Source organism: Aplysia californica, unplaced genomic scaffold (assembly GCF_000002075.1).
Source record: "Aplysia californica isolate F4 #8 unplaced genomic scaffold, AplCal3.0 scaffold00147, whole genome shotgun sequence".
Classification (NCBI taxonomy): domain Eukaryota; kingdom Metazoa; phylum Mollusca; class Gastropoda; order Aplysiida; family Aplysiidae; genus Aplysia; species Aplysia californica.
The window spans coordinates 975,629-1,001,489 of NW_004797417.1; the positions used below are offsets into that span (position 1 = coordinate 975,629).

The 25,861-nt window shown below is 39.1% G+C and overlaps 1 protein-coding gene across 1 annotated transcript; it reads right to left on the reverse strand.

Annotated features, from left to right (window-relative positions):
* Positions 1–2,482: 2,482 nt before the first annotated feature.
* On the reverse strand, positions 2,483–15,630 carry LOC101857561 (the record flags this gene model as incomplete). The annotated part of the gene is given in 6 exon segments (XM_005097143.2): positions 2,483–9,015; positions 10,055–10,127; positions 12,470–12,905; positions 13,329–14,034; positions 14,687–14,800; positions 15,305–15,630. Coding segments are annotated over 6 exon segments (3,348 nt in total). The 5' UTR covers positions 15,443–15,630.
* Between the last annotated feature and the right edge of the window lie 10,231 nt (positions 15,631–25,861).

A 25,861-nucleotide genomic window follows, 5' to 3' on the forward strand; every position in this document is an offset into this window, starting at 1 on the left:
ATGCCTTTGAGAAAGTCTCTGAATCCCGGAACGTTGCGTAGTTAAAGATTCGTCACGCAACTTATCCTCATATTTTGAACGGGTGAATTAGAGTTACCCATACTTTACATAGCAGTCCGCTTCAGTTTGTCTTAGCTTAATCATAATGTTTCCACAAACAGTCTAGGCTGGATTTTTTTTAAAAACAACTTTTGTTCACAAATTTATACAGAAAAATATTACTATAAATCTCCGGATAGATAGCGAAAAATTGGGATTGTTCACACTGATTCACAACACTTCCCGCTTCTCACACACATATTGCATAGGCATAATGACTACGTCAGAGCTCACCAATGACAATTTTTAGTTGCAAAACTTGTTACAATAAATTAGTTTAATAATAGTGAACACTTTTTTGCACAAAAGATTCTCAAAATAGGCTATGTGTTAAAATAACGTATAAGCATAATGACACGATTAGAAAAAAAAAATGACGGACTTGCTTTCATAAGCGATATTGTCCCAACTGTAAACCTTTTAGAATCTGTAGAAACAACCTATAGGATTTTAAATTTATTTTTAATTTTTATTAGCTCCAGTCTTCTAGAAAATCCCTTTAAAGATTATTAAGGACGTTTCTAGAAGACAGCTAACAGTACTTGTGTTAAGACATATTACTAGACGTCAGTGTTAAAGCGCGAGACTTTATTTTCGGCAGTTGAGGAAATATTTGACAATAATTTGCGCCACGAATGTTTGACCGCGCGATAGGTGAAATTTAACTTCCCTATCTCGTCAAGATGTACACAAAATGTGAAGTAAGGTTCCTCTTAAAAGCCTCTTTCTTAACAAACCTGAATAACACCTGAAAAAGGCATGAAAAAAAGAAATATAAAGCTAGGAGTGTAGTAGGGGGACACGCACAGAGACATTAAGAGAGAGAGAGAGAGAGAGAGAGAGAGAGAGAGAGAGAGAGAGAGAGAGAGAGAGAGAGAGAGAGAGAGAGAGAGACAGACAGACAGACAGACAGACAGACAGACAGATAAAATAGTCTGACAGTCACAGTTGATGAGATAGCTCGTCAGAGAAGAGACATATTTAAACATAAAACAGGGGTCATAACCAAAGAAAATAAAAACCCGATTTGTAGCCGATTATTCTCTTTCTTTTTAACACAGTACAGGCACCAGAGGAGAGACAAGGACGATAGATCTCTTCTGAAAGTGAAAGGAAAGAAAGAGCAGTCCACATCAGAGCACGCGTCAACCACCCACTCTAATGAGACAGACAGAATGGACAACATTTACACAACACTTACACAAGACTTGTCACAATAACAATTCAAAGGAAATCTGGAACTGGAAAGGATAAGACAGTGCAGACTGAAAAGTTTAACATGTCCATTTCAAGAGAGATATAGCAAAAACCCTTCACAGTTTCTGGATTATACTATATCATATAGGAAGGAAGTGTAAATTTAGTTATAATGTGAGCTGAAAAAACGTCTGAGTCTGAGTGAGTTATTCGTATTTTCCTTCTTTTTTTTCACTGCTCTATACCCACTTTTGAATGGGCAATTTTTCATAATACAACATGTATTTTTGTATAGTTTCGTGTTGTAAAAGTAAAAGCATAGAACGCTTAGTTCTGAATGCGTGTGTGCATTTCAGCTTAATTCGGTCAGTGCGCTCGTCTCCGAAGCGGAAAGTCTGGGTTCGAGCCTCGGTTCGGACACGGATTTTTTTCGCCCTGCCCTACAAAACCAGCAGCCATGGGTACCTGTTTTCGAGTTGGGGAAGTAAAGGCGGTGTTGAAAGGAACTGGCCACCCTACCACAATATGCCGAAGGCCCAGGAAGTTGTCTCACTAACAAGGCAATCCTTAATGTCTGGATCGGATGCGGGAACAACTTTTCACCTTTGCAAATTTAGTTGGACTATTGGAACTAGATCTAGTACTAGTGATCTTTTGTAATATTATCAAAATGGTTGCCGCATAACACAACCCCCCCCCCTTTCTTCCATCCCTTTAAGTATTGCTGTGTGTCATTTTCCGCCGGAATTACTTGAATTACGATGTCTGCCTGTGTGAAATAATCTATAACAAAGAAATTTTAAAAAATAAAATATGTTTTAAAAAAAGGAAAATCTGAGAAGTCCTGCCGTGAGTGGACATGAACGTTTAAATACATCACAACGAAACACTTGGAGTTCTGAATTGAAATCAAACAGAGATGTTTGAACAAGTTGCAATCATTAATATTACTAATCAACAACGAGATCTTTATTTACAAAATATCAACTTTTATTGAAATCGTCAAAGAACACCAAAACTGGAGAAAGAACTTTGAAAATGAACTTGTATGATACACAGTTATGATGCACAATACAGTCAGTTACACCTAATGCCATGACAAGCCAATGCAAATAAACAAACATGGAAACTTAAATATTAGCACCAGGGTTTGTGGAGGATGGGGGGGGGGGGGGGGGGGGGGGGGGGGCAGGAAGGCAAACAAAATAACAAAATGTCTGCCTTCATATTTTCTTCTTTTTTTTTTAAATAGTGGGGTTTCGCATAATTTCAAGATTTTTTTTCATGTTATAAAAATAAAACTCCCATGTAGTAAGCCGTGGTCGGGAAATTTACAACTTGAGTTATTTCAATAGAAATCACCCTGGAATTAAGTTTGGTCAATTTATTTTGTTCGTGGCGGCGACTTATGGGAGAGATTTGTACTCGCAGACGAAGATAACTAATCACCTTTTATCTCTTTGGAATGTGTTTCCAAAACGTAATTACTAGGACAATTATTTTGATACTTTTTTATGTATGTCCTTTATTTTCTTTCTTTTTTTCTCGGGGATGTTTTTAAGGGGGAGGGATGAGATCGATTTCTGTTTCAACTAATATAGCTGATATAGGGATTAAGACCCTATAACGGGCTGACTTCAGCTTTCAGTTTTTATGTAAAGTTAAACAACAAAACAATCGAAAACAATAATGATATGAGAATCTTTATAACATTTCAGCCGTAATTTTTTAAAGAGTATTAAGGTAGAAAACAAAATATGGGTCGGTTATAAAATAGACGCATTGATTCGATTTTACAAAAATCTTATATTATCGTGAAATAGTAGAAACATTTCAAGTCTTGGGCTTTTGAATAAATAAAGAATTGATGCTTTACTAACAAGTTGAAATGTTCCATGCAATCTTAAAGTTCAAAAGGAAACATTATACTTTGCATTTCAAAAGTTTCAATCCAGCTTCGAAATTGATGTCTTCTTTTCAGAAATATTTTGATTTTGCTTTGGTACGCGGGCCACAAACATTACTCTCTACGAATAGTGTCTATTACACACTTCCTTGTGACCTGTAAAGTTTACCGAGTGTAAAGAGGCTGTCTTGAATAAGGCGCGTTCCTTCAAATTTAAAGATGTGACGTGGGTTCTTCGACACCGCAGAATTTAAATGTTTACAAGATGTAAAGATATGTCATCCTTATTAACATGGGGTTTACAAAACAAAATTAAAGGTTGTTCCCTTGCAAGCACTTAACGAACAAAATGCCTTTACTAAAAGAGACTTTCTACACGATATCCAGGACTCCAGATCCTGCAAAATTGTTCCAATAATTCGATCATACTGCTGGCAGTAACATCTACTTCTCTCGAACCATGTTCTCTTCATATTCATAGGCCTACGCTACTATCACAAGAATAAAGTGTGTTAATAAGTTTTAAGAATTACTGCAAATGTCTACAAAATGAGCATGGTTCACAAATAAATGCAAGTTCATGAATGTCAAATGCTGAACATATGTATTGCATAATGAATATAGCAAAGTGGAATCGCACATATAAACGAGCAATACTTTTAAACATACTGCGAATGTTAAGTTATACCCAAAATATATATCTTTTGTTATACTATCATCTGTATCTTCCCCACATTCACATTGGTATTAAACTCGCTTATTAACATAACATAACCAAGTCAAAAATTCAAAGAATCTAACAGAGTGAATATATAAACAAAAAATGGGTTAAATAAAATTCTACTTCAAAATACACTGTTAATGTACTACAATCGTAACAATACGTCATTTTTGTTTCCTCCGAATGGCTTGTTTATCAAATGATTCCAATGTTCTGGTACTCCTAGAGAGACAAACTAATTATTCATATCAATAATAATCTAAAACAAGTATTATCCCAGTCTGACAACTACTTGCCCTTAGGAGAAAAGAATGGTATGGGTCAGGTACGTTAGCCAGACTTCCTTTCAAACTTGAAGGCTTGATCGAAATTATGATGATTACAAAGTTATAATGACAATATGTACTATTTCTCATGATATCTACAAAGGAAAAAAAACAAAACTCATAAGACAGCAGTTTGTTAAGGCCTCAGAAACTGATTCAACAACTATAATTCTTTTAACGTGAAAGACTAGCCATGTATACGTGAGTATAAAAAGATGATAAAACTCAGAAGGCACCAAAATGGCATTTTCTGGTTTCATTTATTGACAAAAACGAACACCACAAAATAATGGTACAGAAAGAAGCTAAGCAGCAAATGAAAGTGCACAGCCATTAAAGTAGGAGAGGGTCTGAAAGGAGACGTGTTGCTTGCTTGCTGTGTTGTCGTTAATGTAGTAATGGCAATCTTTTTTTTTATCGTCGTCTTCGTCAACATCGTCGTCGTCATCGTCATCGTCGTTGTTCTTGTTGTTGTTGCTATTATTGAATGCAATTATTACTGTGATATTGGCAATACTTTTTGCGTTGTTGCTCTCCCTCTACACAAATTATTTTAGGCTCATTTGGCCATTACCGTATAACAATGGCGGTTTCAACTGCTTCAGTAGAAATGGCCGTTACTATCAACATTTTCAATAATAGTGCCGTTTATATTAAGAGGTAAATTTTGCAATCGTTTTTTTTAGTCTGTTTTTGATTGCCTGTTGAGGAAGCTGTTGGTGATGGTGATTTTAATAAGTTGTCATTGTCGGTACTTCGTATGTATAGGTAAGTTACGTGAATTTCGACGATCAATTAATTGTTTGCATGTCGATTTTTATTTTCTAGTGTAAACTTAAATAATTTATCTTATGAACTTCAAGACAATTAATATGAAGACAATAAACGTTATAACTTGAGACATCCTGCCAGTGCAGGGGGCTTGAAGACAAACACAAAGAGTTAGGAAATAATGACACTCTGAATTTGTTTGGGTTGTTCTTTTTGCGATTTCACAATTATTCATATTTCAGGGGCGGGGATTTTGGTTGTGCAAATCTTTGGGCGCCATCGCTCTTTGCTGAATACAATTGCCAAAGCGTGATTCCAAGAAAAATGCAATACATATCAATAGATGAGAACTTCGTTGCTTATCAACGCATGAACAAAAAATCTTTAGTACAACTAAAGCAAAAAGTACATCTCAAATGGCTCAACGAATCATCTATCTTACATATTGTAAAAGAGTATTGCAATAAAGTTGGTAGAGAGCAACATGTCTAACGTATTTCCTCTCTGCCTCCCTCCCTCGCTCTTTCTCTGCACACTATTCCTAAAACCCGCCATCTTCTCGTTTCCAGTATAGCAGTCACAATTGATTGTTTACACGAAAATAACTTTAAAATTAATTACAATACGAAAACATAACGGATTTTGTTGACATAAGCATTTAACTGCTTCTTTGCTGACCTGCGTGTTTATTTTTAACATAGAAAATGCATTGCTGAACGCCTTCCAACAATTGGACGCTACGTATAAAAACCCTAGAACTGAAACGAGCACACATTAATATCACTTGCACACCACCTGATAAAGAGCTGAAAATGTAGTTATTGTTAATACATGGAAAATTAAAAGATACAACACAAAAAGCTTTTGACAATATTACCAAAGCTCTTTGGAACATATGAAACACACAGTTCAATTAATTATGAATAATAATTTATGGCCTATCTTCTCAGATCAAAGTTTTGACTACTTTCAAGAAGTAAATCAGCGAAAACAATATCACATCTGCCGATGACTTTAAAATGGACATAAAACGTATTGCATAACAATGACTGAGTTAATGCTTGGGGTAATTTTAAACAATACTGTAATAAAATAGAGCAAACCAATGACATATTTCTCATTGTATTATTATGTTTTGCTAATAGATTGTCAGAAAATTGGAATATAATCAATTTGTAATTCAACTCCAAGATTAAACCTCAGAGAAAATGAACGTATAAGAAAATTTCCTCACTCACAACGACAGTGTAGGCCAAGAACGTGTTTACTGCATGTGCCATAGAAATGTCCAAAGGTAGATCTAGTGCTTTCTCTTTTAACAAATTACACAGTGCAACACCTTACCAGTATTTTGACAAGTCAGGTTTTGTGAAGTTATTGAGGAAAGTTGACCTTGCAAAAGAGCAAAAGAAACAGAAAGTTTTCCAGATCGAGGAAAAACGGTTGATCTGAACAAAGGTGGATTAAACATCAACATCAAAACCCAGGTATGCAAATCTAAGTGTCTATGAACCCAACAAGCATATAGGCGTAATACATAGCGCATTAGTTATGCAAAACGATTACTCACTTGTCCAAAGTTGTTTATCTCCTTTATATAGCCCCAAATTCGCACACAGTGAAATGCATACAGAATGAAAAGATATCCACGTCCCTCCGATTTCTCTATGCGTGTGCCAGACTTTATCTTCACGTCTGAGAAAGTTTCAGCTACGAAATGATCAGTATCGTTAAGAAATGCCCCAGCAAGAAATAGTCGTCAAAGTAGTGGATCGTGCATATTCTAATTTTTTAGTCCGTACTCTAACCACAGAGGAGTATATTTTTGCATTAGGTCTTAACGAAATTTAAGTGGAACCCTACTGAAAAAAAAAATCATTATTTGAAAAATAACATTTCCGGTGAATCCAACAAAACTTTCAAATAACTATTTTAAAAGCACTAAAGCATACGGAAATACCCCAAGCCAACATTCTCTTTTCACAATAGGCGATGAGATCTGATACTATCTTTAAAGAGGGCATTAGATTGTTATAATGCAAACGAATAAACCAATAATACACGGAAATAGGATTTATTTTTGGACTGCATATCGAGGTTAAAAAGCTATAACTTCAACTCTCCAAGTTATCGCCACTACCTTTCGGTATAATAGATATCAAATTGGCTCTGTTCGAACCCATGGGTTTATTGCTACGACGTACCGCCTGCAGCTGCTCTCTGGAGGTCGGCATCATGAGCTCCATGTCTGGCCAGCACAAACGTCCATTGCTGTTCTCTTCTGGCATCCCGCGTCTCACCGGCAGCATGTCCAACATCTCTGGGTGCATATCTGCTGCAGCAGGCCACTGCATCACGTTTTGCGATTTTGAACTTTGCTCAGCTGACATCTGAGAAGGCTGTAAGTTTGACATGTCTGCATAGCTGAAAGTGTAATCCGAACCACAAATTATTTCAGCAGGAGTTCCTGTTGTGGTGTGTCCTATGCCATTCCCATGTGTATTGTCTACGCTGTTAGCTTTTGATATGAGAGAATTTGAAAAGTCATGATCAAGGTCTGGGTCCCAAGGGTTTGTTCGCGTTTTTACGGTTCTCTGGCACAACGGATCTTCCATGGATGGTCTCAGCGCATGAAAAGGAACAGCAAACTCTTCAGAACTAGATCTTAGTTTCATAAGTGCTGCTTTACTCTTAATATTGTTCGACTTCATTCCCCTGCAGCCTTTATCATTTTGACCATTTGTACTGAAATCATTTTCCGAAGTATTTATGGTGATGATGTTACTCGTATTTACGTGAGGGTTACTGCTGCTACTGTTGTTATGGTTGTTGTTAGGATGTGTACCTGACATGTTCATCGGGACCTGGTGGACGTAAACGAATCTAGACATGTCAACAAAAGGCACCCGTATCATGCCTTGAGGAAATCTCGAGGTAGAGCTCATGTTTGCCATCATGCCAGGGAAAATCATACCAGGAGTCCGGTTAGAACCTTGGGAAGGCACCGGGGGTGGCGGGACCAGAATGTTGGGGACACAGTACATTTGTTGCGCCATGCCCATCGCGTTTGGGAGTTTATGACCTGGTAACTGCATCCGAGACATAGATGCGTTTGCCATAGACTGCGCTGCTGCATTGTTCTGAGGGAACATTCCATGAAATTGATTTGAGTTCATTGATGTGGGTGAGGGTGAGTACTGATTCTGCATAGGAATATCTTGCATTCGCATGCAAGATGGTGCTCCTACCGAATTCTCGTCTTTTTCTTGTCTTGTAAGCCCCAGCATTTCACGTAGTCTCCGATTGCTTTCTTCCATGTCCACCTTCTCTTTGTCTTCCATGGTTTGCCTGCAGCTGTTGCCACCTAGAATCATTCTAGGTCTTTGGTTTTCCGATTGTGCTTTACCTGGCTGTACTTCCGGTCTCGAAGGCTTGTTGTTTGAAAGAGATTGCTCTGCCAGTGTAAAATGTTTTCTCATCCCAATACAACGATAAGGAGACAACAGCTCTTGGTCATTTAGAATTCCTGTAGCATCATCAAAGTTTTGCACTTTCTCGTACTCGTCAATTTTTCCCGTTTTACCATCTGTGTCCCCCACGTCTTCTGGCGCCAGAGCCAATTCATGCCACGGAGCAGAGGGCAAGTTGTCTTCCAAAAATGTATTATCTAAATCTTCTGACAATTTAAAAACAGAACCATCTCCCTCCTGTTCGGTTTCTTTTTGCTCATTCTTGTCTACTTGATGCTGGTGCTGCTGGAGAAGGGTCAAGTGGGAGAGTGAGGCACTTGAGAGCATAGTGCTACTGGCTTCGCTGTTCCGAAGGCGTGGGGTTTCTTCCTTGTTGAGACAGCTTTCCCCTGGTGATGATGCACTGCTGGGGAGATAGTTTGAGGACTCAGTATTTCTCTGCCTGTTCATATTTTGTGCCGATCCCAGAGCAGACTCTCCAGAAATTGCGGTGCACAGATTAGCGTTATTTTGCTGGTCCGACATCTGTGGAATGTACCATTATTTAATATTTTTGAGTTGCAAATTTGTACGTTACTTTCTGTACTAGAAATCATAGTCTGATCTGAAAAACTTTAATTTAAAGTATACTTTCAACAACCTTTGAGCACATAATATAATATATAAATAGAATTACACAACCGCACAGGCTACAGATAAATACATATACACACAAACATAAACAAACAAACACAAATAAACACACACGCACACACCGACAAGTAAGAACTCTGTAACACACTCTCACACACAAGCACATTATTTCGGTTTCCCGTTCACTTTGCCTTCCTAAAAGGCCCAAAACCTCCTGAAGCAGACAAAGAGTGGATCCACGACAGGGTCATTTTATGTAGTTTTTTACGCCCACCATATACACAGTTTAGATCATTTAGGCGTCTGGCTTCCGGCCCTGCTTGTCAGCGTCAACCCGTGCTTAGGAATATACAACATCTTAGCAGATAGACCGAGGTACTCGACACAAATTTTGCCCCCACTCAGGATTCAAATTTGGGTCTACTGCGTGCTACAGTGAAGCACCTCTCTACGCAGCAGACGCTGATAGGATCATGTTTGCGTGTGACCACAGTTACCAAAGCCGGTATAGTTGATCGCTTTAAGATTTGTTGTCCATCTTTCGCTTAGCTGTAAAATGTGTGTGGAAAAAAAGGGGGGGGGGGTCTTATTTAAATAGGCGGCACGTGGTCAGATAGTACTTCGCATATTTTTCGAAACAGATGATTCCAAATTTTCGTCTAAAGTATTTTGTGTGTAATCTATGATTCTGACAATTTTCTACTTGACACATTGACACACCGCTATTTCAGAATGCGTCCTTAAGAATTTTTTTATGCTGTTCAACCTTGTTCAAATGTTCATTGGTGCATTCCTTCCACCCCTCCCATTATTTGGGCTGTTTTTGGAGGAGTTTAAGGGCTTTCACAATTAAATACAATTAATATAACCGAGCTCCATAGTGTTTAAAACAGCACAAGGCGAGAATTAGTACGTAAACATGTCCTCTCACCTTGTCCGCAAGTAAATCTGAAGACCCAACTGCAAGACTGACTCCTGCCTGAAGTGGTCTGCTTTTCAGTAACCTGGATCAGTAGTTACGTTCAGTTTAGTTTTACGGCGCGTACAGTACAAAATGGTTATATAAGTGCTGAAGATTAGAGGTGTTACTAGACAGTAACAAGCATTAAAAAAAGGAGGACAGATAGGGACGAAAGGGGTTTGAAAGGACAAAATACGCGACAAACCACACCAGAGCACCCACCAGCCAGCCACAATTGAGGTAAAAAATAGAATGAAATGTTACATAAAAGTGTTTCTAGTGTGTTGACTTCTGTTTCAATTATGGTGATTCTTCTTAAGAAGGGGGGGGGGGGCTACACCTTGAGGCTATCTCGCTTATTACTGGACCGCATTTTACCAAATTTCCAACCTATAACAAGCATAGTAAGGAGTCTTATAATCTGCAATCAAATTTAAGAAAACAGTTTCGTTTCCATGGATACGGCGGCCATATTGAATTTTGTTGACATGTCTTACGTAATGAATACTGCACTTATTGCTCATGGAAATGGGTTGGGTTTGTTTTTTTTGCATGCGTGTTAACACATTTAGATCTAAAAAATCGTGTGTTTGTTTTTTTCTTTAAGGAATTAGAAAATTTTAATGATTTTTTTCCTGAGGTAGCATTCAAATATGCAAAACAATCCGTGAAAATCCACACTCCAGACACCACCAACAAAAGTCTTCTCCATATTTCAAAATTTCACAAACAAAATTTTAGTATTACATCTTCTCTTCATTCTATGAAAGTTTCATGAAGATTGGATGAAAAATGGTGGAGTTATTTTTAAAAAGTATAGAGAAAAGTCGCGTTTTGAGAAAACGGCCTATAAAGAAAAATACAATATTGACTTTATGGAAATGGTGGCGACAAACATGCCTAGTATGGGAAAAAATACTGATTTTGGGGGTTCTTATGCTATCAAATAGTTGTAGGAGAGGCTGAGGAAGCTAAAAACTTATGAGCCGAATCGGGACTTTGGGGGGTATAGCTCCCCCTCCCCCCCCCCCCTTTAATACCGTATCGTGCAGAATCTGTAACCGTATTTATTTCGCCCTTGCATACACCATTGCCATTTAAGTACGCAGAAATAGATTGTTTTGTCAAAATCGGCTCTGAAAATGCAACAGCAAATTATAGAAATAAGATGGACAAATTATTATTAAGTCTTTGGAAAAGTGTACAAATTAATATTAACAAAAGCTGTATGTTCATGACAATATTGGGATATCTTTGATGAAAACAGGCACTCGTCAGAATAATAAAAACGAAATAACAGACATTTTCGTGCTTGTTGGTGCCACTTATCAATCTTTATTTTAGATCAACATCTTTTAAGTCTATTTAAAGACACATGTCTATGTGGATTTTACTTTTACAATATTGAACAAAGACACACAAAATTACTGTGCAGTTTCCAAAGACAAACTTTGGAAGTGACTAAACTTCCGCTACCATTTTCGCTTTTCTTTTACCTCTGATACTAGGCGACCCAGACATCCTTCAATAGCAAACACCCCGACTTCTGTTTAAGATATATGGGTATTTCTTTCATCAACAGAAAGACAAATGAACATGCTGTAAGGCGATACCAATGACTTTGAAAGCTTAAAAAACTTATGAACCCCTGATTCCATAGCGTCTTTTAAAAAATCAGATTTGAGGCAAAGAATAAAGGCGACCTGTACAAAATATATATATTATCTCTAATTAGGGAGTGATCAAAAAAGTATACCTTATAGCCAAGGCAAAATAAAATAAATGAAGAAAGAAAGAAAGTTTCGTCGAAGCACATTTCTCAATGCCTATCGACAGTTTAGCCATTTATAGTCCAAGTATTTTCCGATTGTAAAATAATCTTTCTTCCTCTTCAGGCGCAATGTAAGATAAAAACTTGTAGAAAGTGACAATTTACCTAGACAAAGTCGCATTATATGTACATCTACGCTCTAGATTAACATTCTTTTTGTCGTATTGCTTAGTCATGTTCGCTGAAGACGCCATGTGACCAAATGCGATGGCACAACGTTTTCTTAGCAAACTGAAAATCTAGCTAAAGTTTGATGTTCGAATTCAGGAGAAACCCGATTTGTGCACATCTTTTCTGTGAAACTGAGTCCATTAATAATATTATTATTGCCTATGCAACAGTCTAAAAGGGTTGGGGTGCTAACTTCTTTTTTATTTCTATGTGCAGCAGGAACTGAAATATGTGAAGAAACGGTTGCTGTTGGTAATGGCGTTGTCATTATTGCAGCTCGTGTACATTTTGTTTTGTATGTTGTAGCTGTGTACTCAGCAAACAGCCAAAACAGCAGCAATAGCAACAACAAACAAAAAACAGGAAAATACGTATCTGCTTACCAAGGAGGTGTTCGCGTGCAGCCGACAGTGCCAGTCATGTGGTCTAGAAGTGACCCCGAGTCTTTCAAAGACTCGGCTCGATCTCTGCCCCCTCCCCAAGAGGCGTTATTGTTGTTGGACATATGACGTCGGTGGTCTCCAAAACTTTTGCTGCTCTCATAGTCTATGGGAATTTTGTTCTGATCAGAACCATCAATAAAGGACAGTGACCCCACAAAGTTGGCTGTGTTCCCGCTATGACTGTCAGCAGATGAACCATTTGGTATTGTCCATGGAAAATCTCGATGCGCCTGTGTTGTAGAACAGTACGGGTCCCCCAAAGGTCTACGTGTCGGGTCCATGCCTTCGGTGGATCTGCCTACGCCCATTGAAGGTTGAGCGAGAGTTTGTTCGGCCTGAAGGCCATCTTGTTTCCACTGATACAGTCGAGACGTCCCTGGAATAAGGAAGAGCAAAATAGCTCCAATTAAAAAAGGAATAAGGAGTATCTGATATTGATTGTAGAAGAATGATGTGCTCAATAAAAAAGGCTCCGAAAAAAACTGGGCTTTTTGGGTGATTCGCCCATTGAAAGACAGGATCAAAGTTCAATATTAGTAACGGTACGATAAAATTAATGTTGAAATCTTACCAGTTGACTTCTTGAAAATCTAGAGAAAAAGAAGACCTTCCAACCAGAATCACATTGCCATAATACGTATAATTTAATGCAGAGGACCAGCAGCCCAAAAGACAAGGGTAAATAAAAGGACGTGATAAAATGTTATGTGCACGCCCTTCCTCAATGTTGTTTCTTTTCTTCATTTTTTTTCGCGTAAAGCGATATGTTATGTTCTGCTCTTTGCCGGGCTTGACTTACGTGCTGCCGTTTGGTCCATTGTACTAGCCGCTCGATACGACATGAACCCCATCCCAGTGTCCCCCATCACGCTGTTGGGGGTACATAGAAGTCCTCCACTAGCCAGCTGGTGATCAAAGATTCCAGAACACGAAGGGAAAGTACTCCAGTCGTCCCTAGGCTCCTCTTCCAAGAAACCAAATGATGTTTGAGAAGTGCTCAGAGAATTGAAGTCTAAATTATTTCCCTGGTTTTGGTTCATACCAAATCCATCAGTCTGGCTGCATATTAAGGAAGGAGTGGCCATTTTTACAATCGGTCTTTGATTCTGCCTCCCATACTGAGCCGAATATTCCTCCTGACAAACGTTAACGCCAGGGGTTCGTGACTGAACACCTCTAATACGGCTCTCAACAGAGCCCCCGTCTTTGTTGCCCATTCCACCCTCAGTTTTATCCAGGTACCGAGGATTTTCGCACGTGGCCTCAGACCAGGCTCGGGTTGTTTCAGTGTTATACTCGTTCTTGTCTCCGATTACGCCACTAAAATTTTGAGAAAAGTGGTTGAAAGGCTGTTGTTGTTGTTGCTGCTGCTGCTGCTGCTCTCGCTGTTGGCAATAGCTCGAACAACTGATGGATCCCCCTCCACTTTCAGAACCAGATGGCTCCATGAGAGGATCTGCAGACAATGTCATGGGGTTTGATGGATCCAAGCACGCGTAGCTTGCCTGCAAGTGAAAAATCAGAAGATGTTTACTTTAAATGCTACTAACATCTCTTTGCTTAAGTTTTGTTTAATTAAAAAGGCGCATTGTAATATGTACTCACGATATTTACTTTTGGGCTTCAGAAAACGCTACAAAAAATTAAAGTAATCGAAGAAGCGAGAAGGTGAAAGTCTGAGCCAGTGACACGCTTTAACAACAGCACAATATAAAGTTTGAGAAAAAGAAATATTGTAAATATAATGAAACAAATATTTATGACAATTACAATGAGCTGCACGTTTATTCCTCCCTCGATACAATATAACAGATTTTGAAAGTAAATACGTGGTCCTTTTGGATGTACATAAAAGTGTTCTGGTCCAATGAGGAACAAAACACTTAGGAATGGTTTTTCAAATAAAGAGAGACCACCAATTCCACCCACCCCACCCCCTCTTTCTGTAACACACACACACACACACACTCTCTCTCTCTCACACACACACACACACAAACACACACACACACACACACAAACACACACACACACACAAACACACACACACATACACACACGCGCGCGTGCGGAACTGGAAAACATGCAAAGCTACTTTAAGCTTTCAGCTTCCCAGCCCTGATAGAGCATGACTAGTGTTAACATTCGTTTGTCTACCTTCAATGTTCTCGCTGCTGCGCCTGTGTCCTGTCCACCTTTTCTCTGTGAGTCGTACTGAGAAGAGAGGCTATCCGTTGTTTGACTTTGAAAAGGAACAGCGTTGGCACACATCTGCCGATAAGTCGACCAATCCGATTACAAGATATCGCGTGAAGGGAAAATGTTAGAACTGAGTTTGCCTGGGTCTATCATTTGGCCTATGTTATTTGGGCAAGTATTGGGGATAAGAAATATGACCCCCTTTCTTTCAATATTTGCCCAAACGGAAAAAACGACCTAGTACTAGCTTCAGGTAAAAAAAAAGAATAGTGTATATTATTATCTACTAGCGTATTTCTACTCAATGATCATGATTTAAAGGGCTTGCTAAAGTGAATGACTTTTTTAAGAAATGGAAAAAAATGTCCAGGATCGCCGCATAGTGTTCCAATAATTGTGCTTCACTTTGATTCCCATCCTGTCTCGAATCGTCTTTTTTCTAATAAAAAAGAAGAAAGGAAGAAGTAAGATACGATATAGTGAATTAAAGGGAATATTGAAATACACGTCATAGCGTTAATTTAGTTTCCAATACAGAAAGAGACAACAATAAAGTAAAACAATGAAAATACTAACCTTTCTATCGCCACCATAAGTCGTAATTTTAGGGCGCAATGTGGTGCTGCTTCCTGTACCAAGCACTTGGTTTTTGCTGCTGTTGTCTATGGCTACAGTCTGTCTATTCTGGAGATAGATGCCGTAGGAGGAAGCCATAGGCACGCCATCGGAGCCGTGAAGTGAATTGGGCACGTTACACCATGGTTTGCTGGCTCCTTCACTAGGAGATATAATGTCAACCTGTTTGGATGCATGCTGGAGTCTTTGAAGCTGCTTGTGCTGCTCTTGCTGCTGCTGCTGCTGCTGCAGCTGCTGTTGTTGTTGTTGTTGTTGTTGTTGTTGCTGCTGCTGCTGCTGCTGCTGCTGTTGCTGTTGTTGCTGTTGTTGTATCTGTTGAAGTTGTTGCTTTTTGTGTTCTTGTTGTTGTTGCTGTTGTTGGTGCTGAAGAATCTGTCGTTGCAACTGTTGCTGTTGTAAGAGCTTTTGTTGATGCTGGAGAAGACTACCAATTGTAGGCGGTCGGTGCTGTTGAGGTTGTTGTTGTTGCTCCTGCTGCTGTTGCTGTTGTTTCTGCTGCTGCGGTTGTTGCTTCTGTTGCTGGGATGAAAGTTTGGTGTCCGTAGACACACTCTGTGCGTTGGTGTTAACCCAGTCCAGGGAACGAGTCGCTATTTGGTTAGATGAGGAAGTAGACGATGGGTTTGGTGTCTTGTAAATATTGTCACCTGCTATCATTGATTCCTCAGAGCCATTAAAACAAGCTGTCGGTCTCGTTGTAGATGACGTGCTTCCTTGCACAACTGCGGAACCGCCATCTGTGACACAAAGTGAATCTGCCGACGATGTGGTCATTGTTGTTATGGAAATAGTATTTGTTGTTGAAATCGAAGTGGAAGAACTATTGGCTTTAAGGGGCAGGTTTGTTGAACTAGCCTTTTGGCAAATTTCTGTTGAATTTTCGTTCAAGTCTTCGAGTTCACGAAAATCACCATCTGCTATCTTATTATGACGTAAAATGCTAGCTGTTGCCTTATCCGAATCGTTGAGATCAACCCGAACAACACCCGAATACTCGTTCACTGCGAGGCCAACTTTCTGAATTACATCAATAAACCCGGCCTTTCGGAGGACGCCATTTCTACAACTATGTGGCCAAAGCTTTCGAATCGATTCAGTGGTGGTCTTCTTCAGAAGGTCTAAGAACTCAGGGTCTTCTCGACTGTCCTCGGAGAACACCGGTGTCGTCCAAGAAATGGGCAGCACGAGATGATGGGCAGTCTTGACGGCAGACTCGGTTAGACTGGAAAGATCTGGGGTGCTCTGGCCCTGTCCGCATGTTCTGCGGAGCTGATCCAAGTACGAACGATATCTGATGGCAACGAATGAAACAAGCTTAGGTGTTGTCTAAATAGTAGATATTCTCGTGTGTCTGTGTAAGGGGGGTGGGGTGGGGGAGGGTGGTATTTTGTGTTTATTTTCTTTGGGTGGTACGGGTGGTGATCCATATCAATGATAGATATATTGCCTTTCAAGTAAGTTAAGGTGCAGAACAGAAACTGTGTCACACATAAAAGACCTTCTTCTCCTTCCAGGTGATAAATGGCATGCATGCTATTTTTCTCCAAAATATCTACCTATCAGTTCCAGTTTTCAGTTTGGTAAGAGTTTTATGACATTATCAACTATATAGAATCATACAAGCATGCGGGACTCGATTGGGTGTTTTAATGTTGGTTCACAGCACGGCTTGATTTTACGATATGGTTGAAATTTTAAAAAATTGGTGGTAAAAATTTCAAGTAAAAAATAGTGATCTGCATTTTGTAAAATAACACCAGCTACATTTTGGAAGAAAGGACAATGGTCTTTATGAAATGGAAAATTTTGCTGGGATCTGCGATGGAGAACAATTTCTTTAAAATAGTGCATTTAAAATATTTCCTTCGGGTCCCTCAAAAAGTCTAGACATCCTATAATGATGTGTCTCGTCGTAAAGTCGGTATCACACCCGATACAAAATGGGTTTTTCGTCTTCCAGCAGGAGGTATTTATGGGTTTTTTTTAAGGTATTATGCTCAATACATGATTGTGTTAAAATAGTTTCGTCTCTTCTAAAGAGACCCGAAGGTTTTCGTGGATCCAACTTGTGAATGATATTATTGACTTTGTTTATTGACTCCTGTGTACCTCAAAGAGACTGGAGGTGTGGCATATGACCATGTTTTTAAAGTCATGATGAAGCCAACACTGTTTAGAGTTGTTTGTGGATAGGGCAACGGCGCCTATTGCTGAGTTAAAATTAAAGACATCGGTGAAAACTTTGTCTGCATTGTGATAATGTCAGGAAAGTGAGGGGATTGGATAGAAAGAATGAAGGGGAGTTTTCAAATCTTTTCACAGAGTGGACAGTGTGATGCTTCTAAAATAATGAAACAACTTGATAGTATGTGTCATAGCAGGCTTGAATATAACACCTATTTATTTCATAGACATAAAACCTCTCCTCTCCCCACCCCCACCCCCCTCTTTCTCTCTCTCTCTCTCTCTCTCTCTCTCTCTCTCTCTCTCTCTCTCTCTCTCTCTCTCTCTCTTTCTCTCTTCCTCTCGCTCTTTCTCTATCTATCTGTCTATCTATCTATCTATCTATCTATCTATCTATCTATCTATCTATCTATCTATCTATCTATCTATCTATCTATCTATCTATCTATCTATCTACCACTGAGAATTTCTATCCCACTTACGTATTGAGGTAGTTAGACACAAGCGTGCTTGCGTGAGGGGTTGACAGAAGTGTATTCCCGAGCAGTCTCCCACCGCTATTGGGCGGACCACTCTGATAGCTGTACACTCGCACAAGGTCAGCAAATGTCCTGAAACATAAATACCACTGTCAGTTGCCTAATGTTGTCATTGCTATCCCTCTACCTCTCCCCTTTCTACACACACACACACACACACACACACACACACACACACACACACACACACACACACACACACACACACACACACACACACACACACACACACACTTACACAAATTTCCCGCACACCTTACCCCAAAACCACTACCCCCCCCCCCAAATTGCTCCCCCTCTTACACTTGTCTCTCCTTTTTTTCACAATATTATGTCGTCTGAACTTTCTTCTTATCGTCTGTTCGATTTTGTTCGGTCTTTAGATTTTGGAAGAGCAACGTTTGGAGGTATAGAAAAAAACCGCGTAATTGTTATAATAGTTTTATGCGTTAGTTAACAGTAACGCACTCAGTGTTAAGGGAAAAAGGCGGAAAATAGAAATACGTGTAATAGAAGGATTGGAAAGCCGATGCTGTCACCCAAACCCTAAACGTGCGCTTCACTCCCTTTGACAGCGACCGATGCAATAACTATTTTTGCTATAAATCATCAAATGACATATACAGATTGAATGTAAGCAATTAGAATCCATTATTGGCAGTCTCAGAACACTCACTAGTCAAAAATGTACTACATGTACCTCTATAGCACCCTGGCTATTTGGGTGTTAGGGCCAACAAGGACTTAGTTTGACGTAATGTAACTGCAAACACATATACTATATTTTTTCAAATTTTCTCCCTCGAACTATTGACCCCTGAATGTAGCAGTCAAGAGTTAACCATTGCATGATAGACGTTGTTGTTGTTCGTTTACTTTTATAGGAAACAATGACAGTGATATGAGGGTGATTGACACGGAAATAATTATATGTAATCTGTCAGCGGTTAGGTATCCAGAATCAACACAACGTGTGATATAGGGCTTTGGTTTATCAAATGTCAGCATGACAGCACCAGGAAGGGAGTAGCCTTTACTTTAGAAGGGCAAAACATGTCTCATACAAATGCTTTAAAACACATTATGTTACTATGCGAAGAGAGACAGCTTATAAATCAACCCTGATGCCGCTACAGTAAGGCTCAAACTCTCGCTGCACACGCGTGATGGCTTTTCTCTTTAATGTTTTAAAAGTTAACAGTGTGTTCTGTTGTAAAGACGTGCTCATTTGTGAATGCCAATGTTTTTAATATGTCCCATGGTTTGAGTATTCAGGATAGATAGCCTATGAGCGTTTTCATTACGTTTTTATGAGCTTATATCGAAACGAAACGAGGGTGAATATATAATCCATACGCCTTCCTGCGTAATATAAAGAAGTTACATATCGTGTTTTTTTGTTTTAGAGAATACGCAGCTTTTATGAACAGAGTTTTTAATTTCCATGAATCTAGGAATGTCATTCATGTTCTTGGCGTATGAGGTGCCCCTCTTGGGATTACAAGATGGGAAAGCTGTGATTGTTGGAAATCCATTTTAAGGTGTGGCCATTAAAATTTCTCCAGGCCAAAGAGCAATGACATTCGTGTTTTTGGGGTCTTTGCGTTTGTTATTTTTTTGTCAGAGTAATCTTAATGTACATTATGTTTACGTCTTTCTAAGTTTTGTGTACATATTCTGAGCATTTTTTGAAATCTTTAAATAGTAATGTCCAGAAAGTACGTGTATTCCACTGAAAAAAAAATCCGTCAGTACACAAAAATTCAGACATTATGTAGGCCATAAGTGTTCTCTTGTAGCCTGTTGCGTATAATTGCCCTTGCAACTACATGGTGATTTAAGACTACCCAAGAAAAATATTTATTTGCACTTGAAACGGCATTTGTAATTCGTACTTTTATCTGAAAAGGCTGAGCAAAAATGGTACAGAAAATTTCAAAACATACGGAATGAAAAAGGCACAGGACCTTCCCATCACACCCTCTAATCTAAGCACACGCAAAAGGGAACTTGCAAACACCATAATGATACTTAGATACAGTAGATGCTTCTAATTTGATAAAGGATAGCAACTTCAACAACATAAAGCGAGGAACGTACTCACACTTGAGTATCAAATAGTTTCTGGGTTGTTCCAAGAGTTTGAAAAGAATTTTCATGTACAGGTACCTGGAGACAAAAAAATACTAGATAGTAAAAACGTATATCAAGCTTTTTGAAACTTTTCTAACGCTATAAAGATTTCCTCACTGCTCTCTGTCCTTATAACTATCAATGTTCACATCGATTTTCCTTTGCTTTTCTGGTGGCGGGGCGATAATCCCTGCCAGATACATAATTTCATTCAAAGAAGTCATTCGAATTATCTCTGTCCTTGGCCTTTATTTATTACCAGTCGATCTTTTTTGTATCTGGAACCTTAATCATCAACCATCGTGCTTCTAACCAAGACCTACGAACAATAGATATAGTATACGAACAGTTTATTTGGCCACAACATATCAGTAAGATGTGCTCGTAAATCTAGATGACGTATATCTGGACCAGCACCTCTATTCACGGGGCATTGCTAGTCTAGATACTAGATCTACATCTAGATTTAGAGGTTCTGAGACAAGATATAATAATGCTCCAAAGGAGAGACATGGTCAGTAAGTTTGGAATCAAGTCAGGTGTAAGAGTTGTATGGATTTACATAGATCTAGCTCTAGATGTAGATTCTAATTAGGATAATTTTTATGGAAGGGAATTTTGTTTTTCTTGGGGGGGGGGGGGGGGGGGCGGGCAGTATTTTACACGAGTGGTGGCCGCCTAACGTTCTGCAGTTAGATTCTACTCTTCTGCGATTTTCAACCACCACTGGATTTTTAACATATCTATGCGCAACCTCCACATGAGCCCTCCGAGAGTTATCATCTCGATCTAAATCTAGATCTAGGTCTATAGGCTATCTTGATCTAAGTAGAGCCTGTTCAACTATCTGGTAATGAATGACAATAATGCATTGTGTGCAGGCTAGACAAATCAGTTTTGGCAGGTGGGGTTGTAAATAGTTGGGAGATCTTTCCAGTATTCGACCAGACGTCTCTTAAATGTGTCCACGTTTGGAGCTGACACCACTGATTCGGGTAGATTGTTCCAAATAGTATTAACCCTATTCTCAAAAAAAGTTTGCCCTCACACACAATCTGCTTCTTTGCTTCTGGAGCTTCTCTGAGTTGCCACGGAGTTGTGTGGTTGTTGTCTTTGTAAACGCCGGTCTTTCAGTGATGTAGTAGCCTTTGATATACTTGTACGTTTCTATCATATCACCACGTAACCAACGATGTTCCAGGGATGGAAGCTTTAGATTTTTCAGTCTTTCAGAATAAGGCTTTTCTTTGAGGTGACTCAGCATTTTGGTAGCCCGCCTTTGAACTTGCTCGATTTCATTACATAGCCCTTTTTCAAAGGGTTGCCAAACACAGGGGCATACTCTAATAAAGGCCTCAATAAACTCTTGTAGAGCAAAACAAACATATCCTCAGAAAGGTAGTCAAATGATCACCTAATAAGTCCAACAATACGGTTCGCTTTTGATGTTATCTGGGCTACGTGCTCCTTGAAGGTTACTTTATTATCCACCACAACTCCTAAGTCTTTCTCTTTGTTACATTCAGTATGTGTTTTGAGGTGCTACCATCCACTGCTTGGTCCATAAAGTATTCGTTATCATTGTCTTTGCCAACTTTTAGGACACAACACTTTTGCGGGTGAAAACGAAGTAACCATCGTTGAGACCATTCTTGGAGGGTATCCAAATCATCCTGTAAATCTTGCGGTCCATTCACGGTGTCACTTCTAAGGTAGAGCTTTGTGACATCAGCGAACATTTTGGCCGTCGTTTTAAAAAGTCAAAATTCGGCTCAAAATTATGGAATTTGAGCTGTAGGCATTTTTAGCTTCCTCAGCCTCTCCTACAGCTATTTCATAGCATAGGAACCCCCAAAAACGGTATTTCCTCCGTACCGAGCATGTTTGTCACCGCTGTTTCCTCATAAAGTCAGTATTTTATTTTTATTTATCGGCCGTATTCTCAAAACGCGACTTTTCTCTATACTTTTTAAAATAACTCCACCATTTTTCATCCAATCTTCATGAAATGTTCACAGAATGAAGAGAAGATGTAATACTAAAAATTTATCTTTTTAATTTTTTATATGTGGAATAGATTTTTGTTGGTGGTGTCTGGAGTGTGGATTTTCACGGATATTTTGCAAACTTGAATGATACCTCAGGAAAAAATTCATTAAAAATTTTCTAATCCCTGGGAAGATCATTGATGTAAATTACAAACAAAATGGGGCCTAAAACTGATCCTTGCAGGATTCCACTTGTAACTTCAGCTTCCTCCGACCGTGATCCATTTGTAACAACCCGTTCTCTCTCTCTCTCTCTCTCTCTCTCTCTCTCTCTCTCTCTCTCTCTCCCTCTCTCTCTCTCTCCCTCTCTCTCTCTCTCTCTCTCTCTCTCTCTCTCTCCCTCTCTCTCTCTCTCCCTCCCTCTCCCTCTCTCTCTCTCTCTCTCTCTCTCTCTCTCTCTCTCTCTCTCTCTCTCTCTCTCTCTCTTCTGGCGCTGTGGCTTCATAAACGGTCAGCGATGCCGACAGCATGCAGGAACTCAACACTAACAACCGTTGTTTTATGCTGGCCAAAAAGTCCCTAACCCACGTGAGTACCCTCCCTGTAACACCACGTGCTGAGAGCTTCTGAATAAGTCGCCAATGGGGAACGGAGTCAAAGGCTTTCTGATAGTCCATATAAATGACATCCACTCACCCTCCTTCATCCATAACACTCGTCCAGTCATCTAAAGCTTCCAATAATTGTGTTATACATGAACGTCCAGTGACGAATCCGTTTTGGTCTTTAGAAATCAGCATGTTGTTTACAATATGGTCCATGATGTGCCCTCTTACGAGCTTTTCCATAACTTTGCAGATGACAAATGTTAGGCTCACAGGTCGATAATTGTTAACCTCCGCCTTGTTACCTTTCTTGAATATTGGTGACACAAATGCCGTTTTCCATTCCACTGGTAATACTCCATCATTTAGTGTCCTCCTAAAGATTACTACTTATACTACAACTAGATCTAAATCTACTACTGCTGCTGCTGCTGCATCTGTTGATACTAGATCTAGATCTATTACTACTACTACTAGATCCAGATTAAATTGGGAGGATTTCCGGTACATGTAGTAGTAGTAACACAGCAGCAGCAAGTAGATGCAGTAGAGTAGTAGTTGTAGTGATGGTGCTAGTGGTAGTCGTGGTGGTACTAACTAGACGTATTATCTAGTGAACCGTAGTAGAACAGGTAGATTCTAGATCTAGATCTCTAGATCTAGATTCTAGATCTAGTCTAGATCTAGTGCAACACAGTCACAGCATTATGTTAAAATTTGATCTTTTTGAGGGAACTGGATTATCCTGCCAGTTGTGAGTTTGACTTCATTCCCGGTTACGGGTCGGTATAGATCTAAATCTAGATCTAGATCTAGATCTAGATCTAGGTCTACTTCATTAAATTAAATTTTGTGTAATTCGTGGCCGAAGGCCCTGTCCAATTTTGTATAGAACTAGATTCTAGATCTAGATTCTAGATCTATGAATGAATGTTCAAGATGAAACTGAAAATCTCGGTATACCTAAGCTGTGCGGTAGGTGTACATGAAAATCCCGGTATACCTAAGCTGTGTGGTAGGTGCACCTGAAAATCCCGGTACACCTACCATCGGCCTTAATATAAAGTAGATCTAGATTTCTAGATCTAGAATTCTAGATTTCTCTAAAATCTAGATTAATCTAGAATAAAATATAACAAAATATTTAAAATGAAATAAAATTCCACGTGTGGCAATAGTGGTCTGGTATACAAGTAAAAAAAAGATATAGATATAGATATAGATCTAGATCTAGATGGAATGAAGACTATAATGTAGATGTATCTTTAGAAGACGTGGCCTACCTGCAACTTTTTCTGTTGATCTCCACTTCTGTCAAATGACTCGTGGGCTACAGTTCTGGTTAAAAAAGTAAGCAAATAGTGAGCACATTAAACATAACATTTAAACGTAATTCCAAGTGTAACCTAACAAACACGTTTCCTTAAAATGACAAAAAGCAGGCGTCCATCTCTACAAAGTACAAAAGAATGAAGTTTTAAATTACAATGAAAAAAGGAGTCCATTAACAAAATAGTCCTTGACGCTCGATGACGTAAACGAAACACGTGTGACGTCATGTTTCAAAGAGCACCTAAAAACATTTTTTTTTTGGATCGCCTGTATCCCTAATATAGGATTTTCCCCAAATTCTAAATTCGGTTTAAATTGTGTTGTGCAGTCATGTCGGGCAATCACACCTAGATATCTAGGCTAGATCTAGGCTACCCCCTTTGAATGTTGAAAGTGGCGTTATCCTGTTGGGGAATTGGAGGATAATGAGGATAGATGAAAAGCGAGGAAAGATGTGAAGGGTCTTTGAAACAAGACATTGCAATGTGGTGGCACTCCTGTCATAAAAAAATAAAGGATTTTTAAAAAATAGATCTAGATCTAGTATCTTTTATTTTTGTTTTGTTTTGTTTTTGGATAACACACAACATTGTACACACATAAAATTCTTCACAGCAAAAGGTGGTCGGGGTGTTTATGTACAGATATAAAATTCAGAGTACTTAATTGAATATTAGGGATCTTTGAATGTGTACTTTTTGGGGGTAACATGTAAGTTTTGTTGCTTCTGCTAAACGTTGAAACTAGATCTCATAAACAGGGGCTGCTCGTGGGGCTAAAAAGTGGACGTGCACAATTATTAAGCTATCGCATGCTGAAGATAGTCAAGGGAATAGTAAATGAGATGGTGTATAATTTTAGGATCTTTGGGTTGGTGAGGGAGGTCTTCGTGCTTTTATTTTCATTCTTTTTACTTGTCGCTTTGATTTCTAGTACTAAATTTGTTTGTTAGCTAAACATCATTTTCATTCATCCTATATTGGAACTGAACACTCAAGGAATAACTTTCACTACACCACTACAACACCATTCAAAGGCACAACTCATAGGACGGTCACGTTCACCTCCCTCAGGTTCACGGTCACAGAGTCGCTTAAAATAGTGGCAAGACAGACAATGAACCAATCACAATTCTCTTGAGCGCTCCGCTGGATTGCTCCGGGGCTCACATAATATTGGCAAAGAATAGTGTAGGGTCTGTCGTGTTTATTTTTAGACTGCCTACTGTGGGTTATCTTTCGGCACTGTTCGGCAGGAGCACATTTGAGATGTTCCGTCTTATTAATATTAATGTACCGCCAAACTCGCTACGATAGTCGTCATCGCTTGGGTTATCCCCAAGAGCGATTATAGGTCAGGTTACACTGTTGAATATCCTAATATATTATGTTTAGCTAAAGTGCGTGAACTTTGGCATGGCATAGTAGATGTTTTACGGCGCTATAGACACAGAAATGACAGTCATGGCGCCAGTGAGGACCTTGTTTTGATATAATATTTGGCTAGTGTTTGTTTCTGGCTTCTTTTATTTTTATTATTGTGGGTGTTTTACGTAATAAAACATTTAACAAGTTTGGGCGGCACTGCACGACCGTGCTCTATGGACGAACTGCGCCTGCTCACATAAACTACATGTATTATACTTTTGCGCTTATATTCATCAATTTATAAGGGTGCACTTTGAAAGTGCTTTCAATGTGTAACGCAATTGGGGGG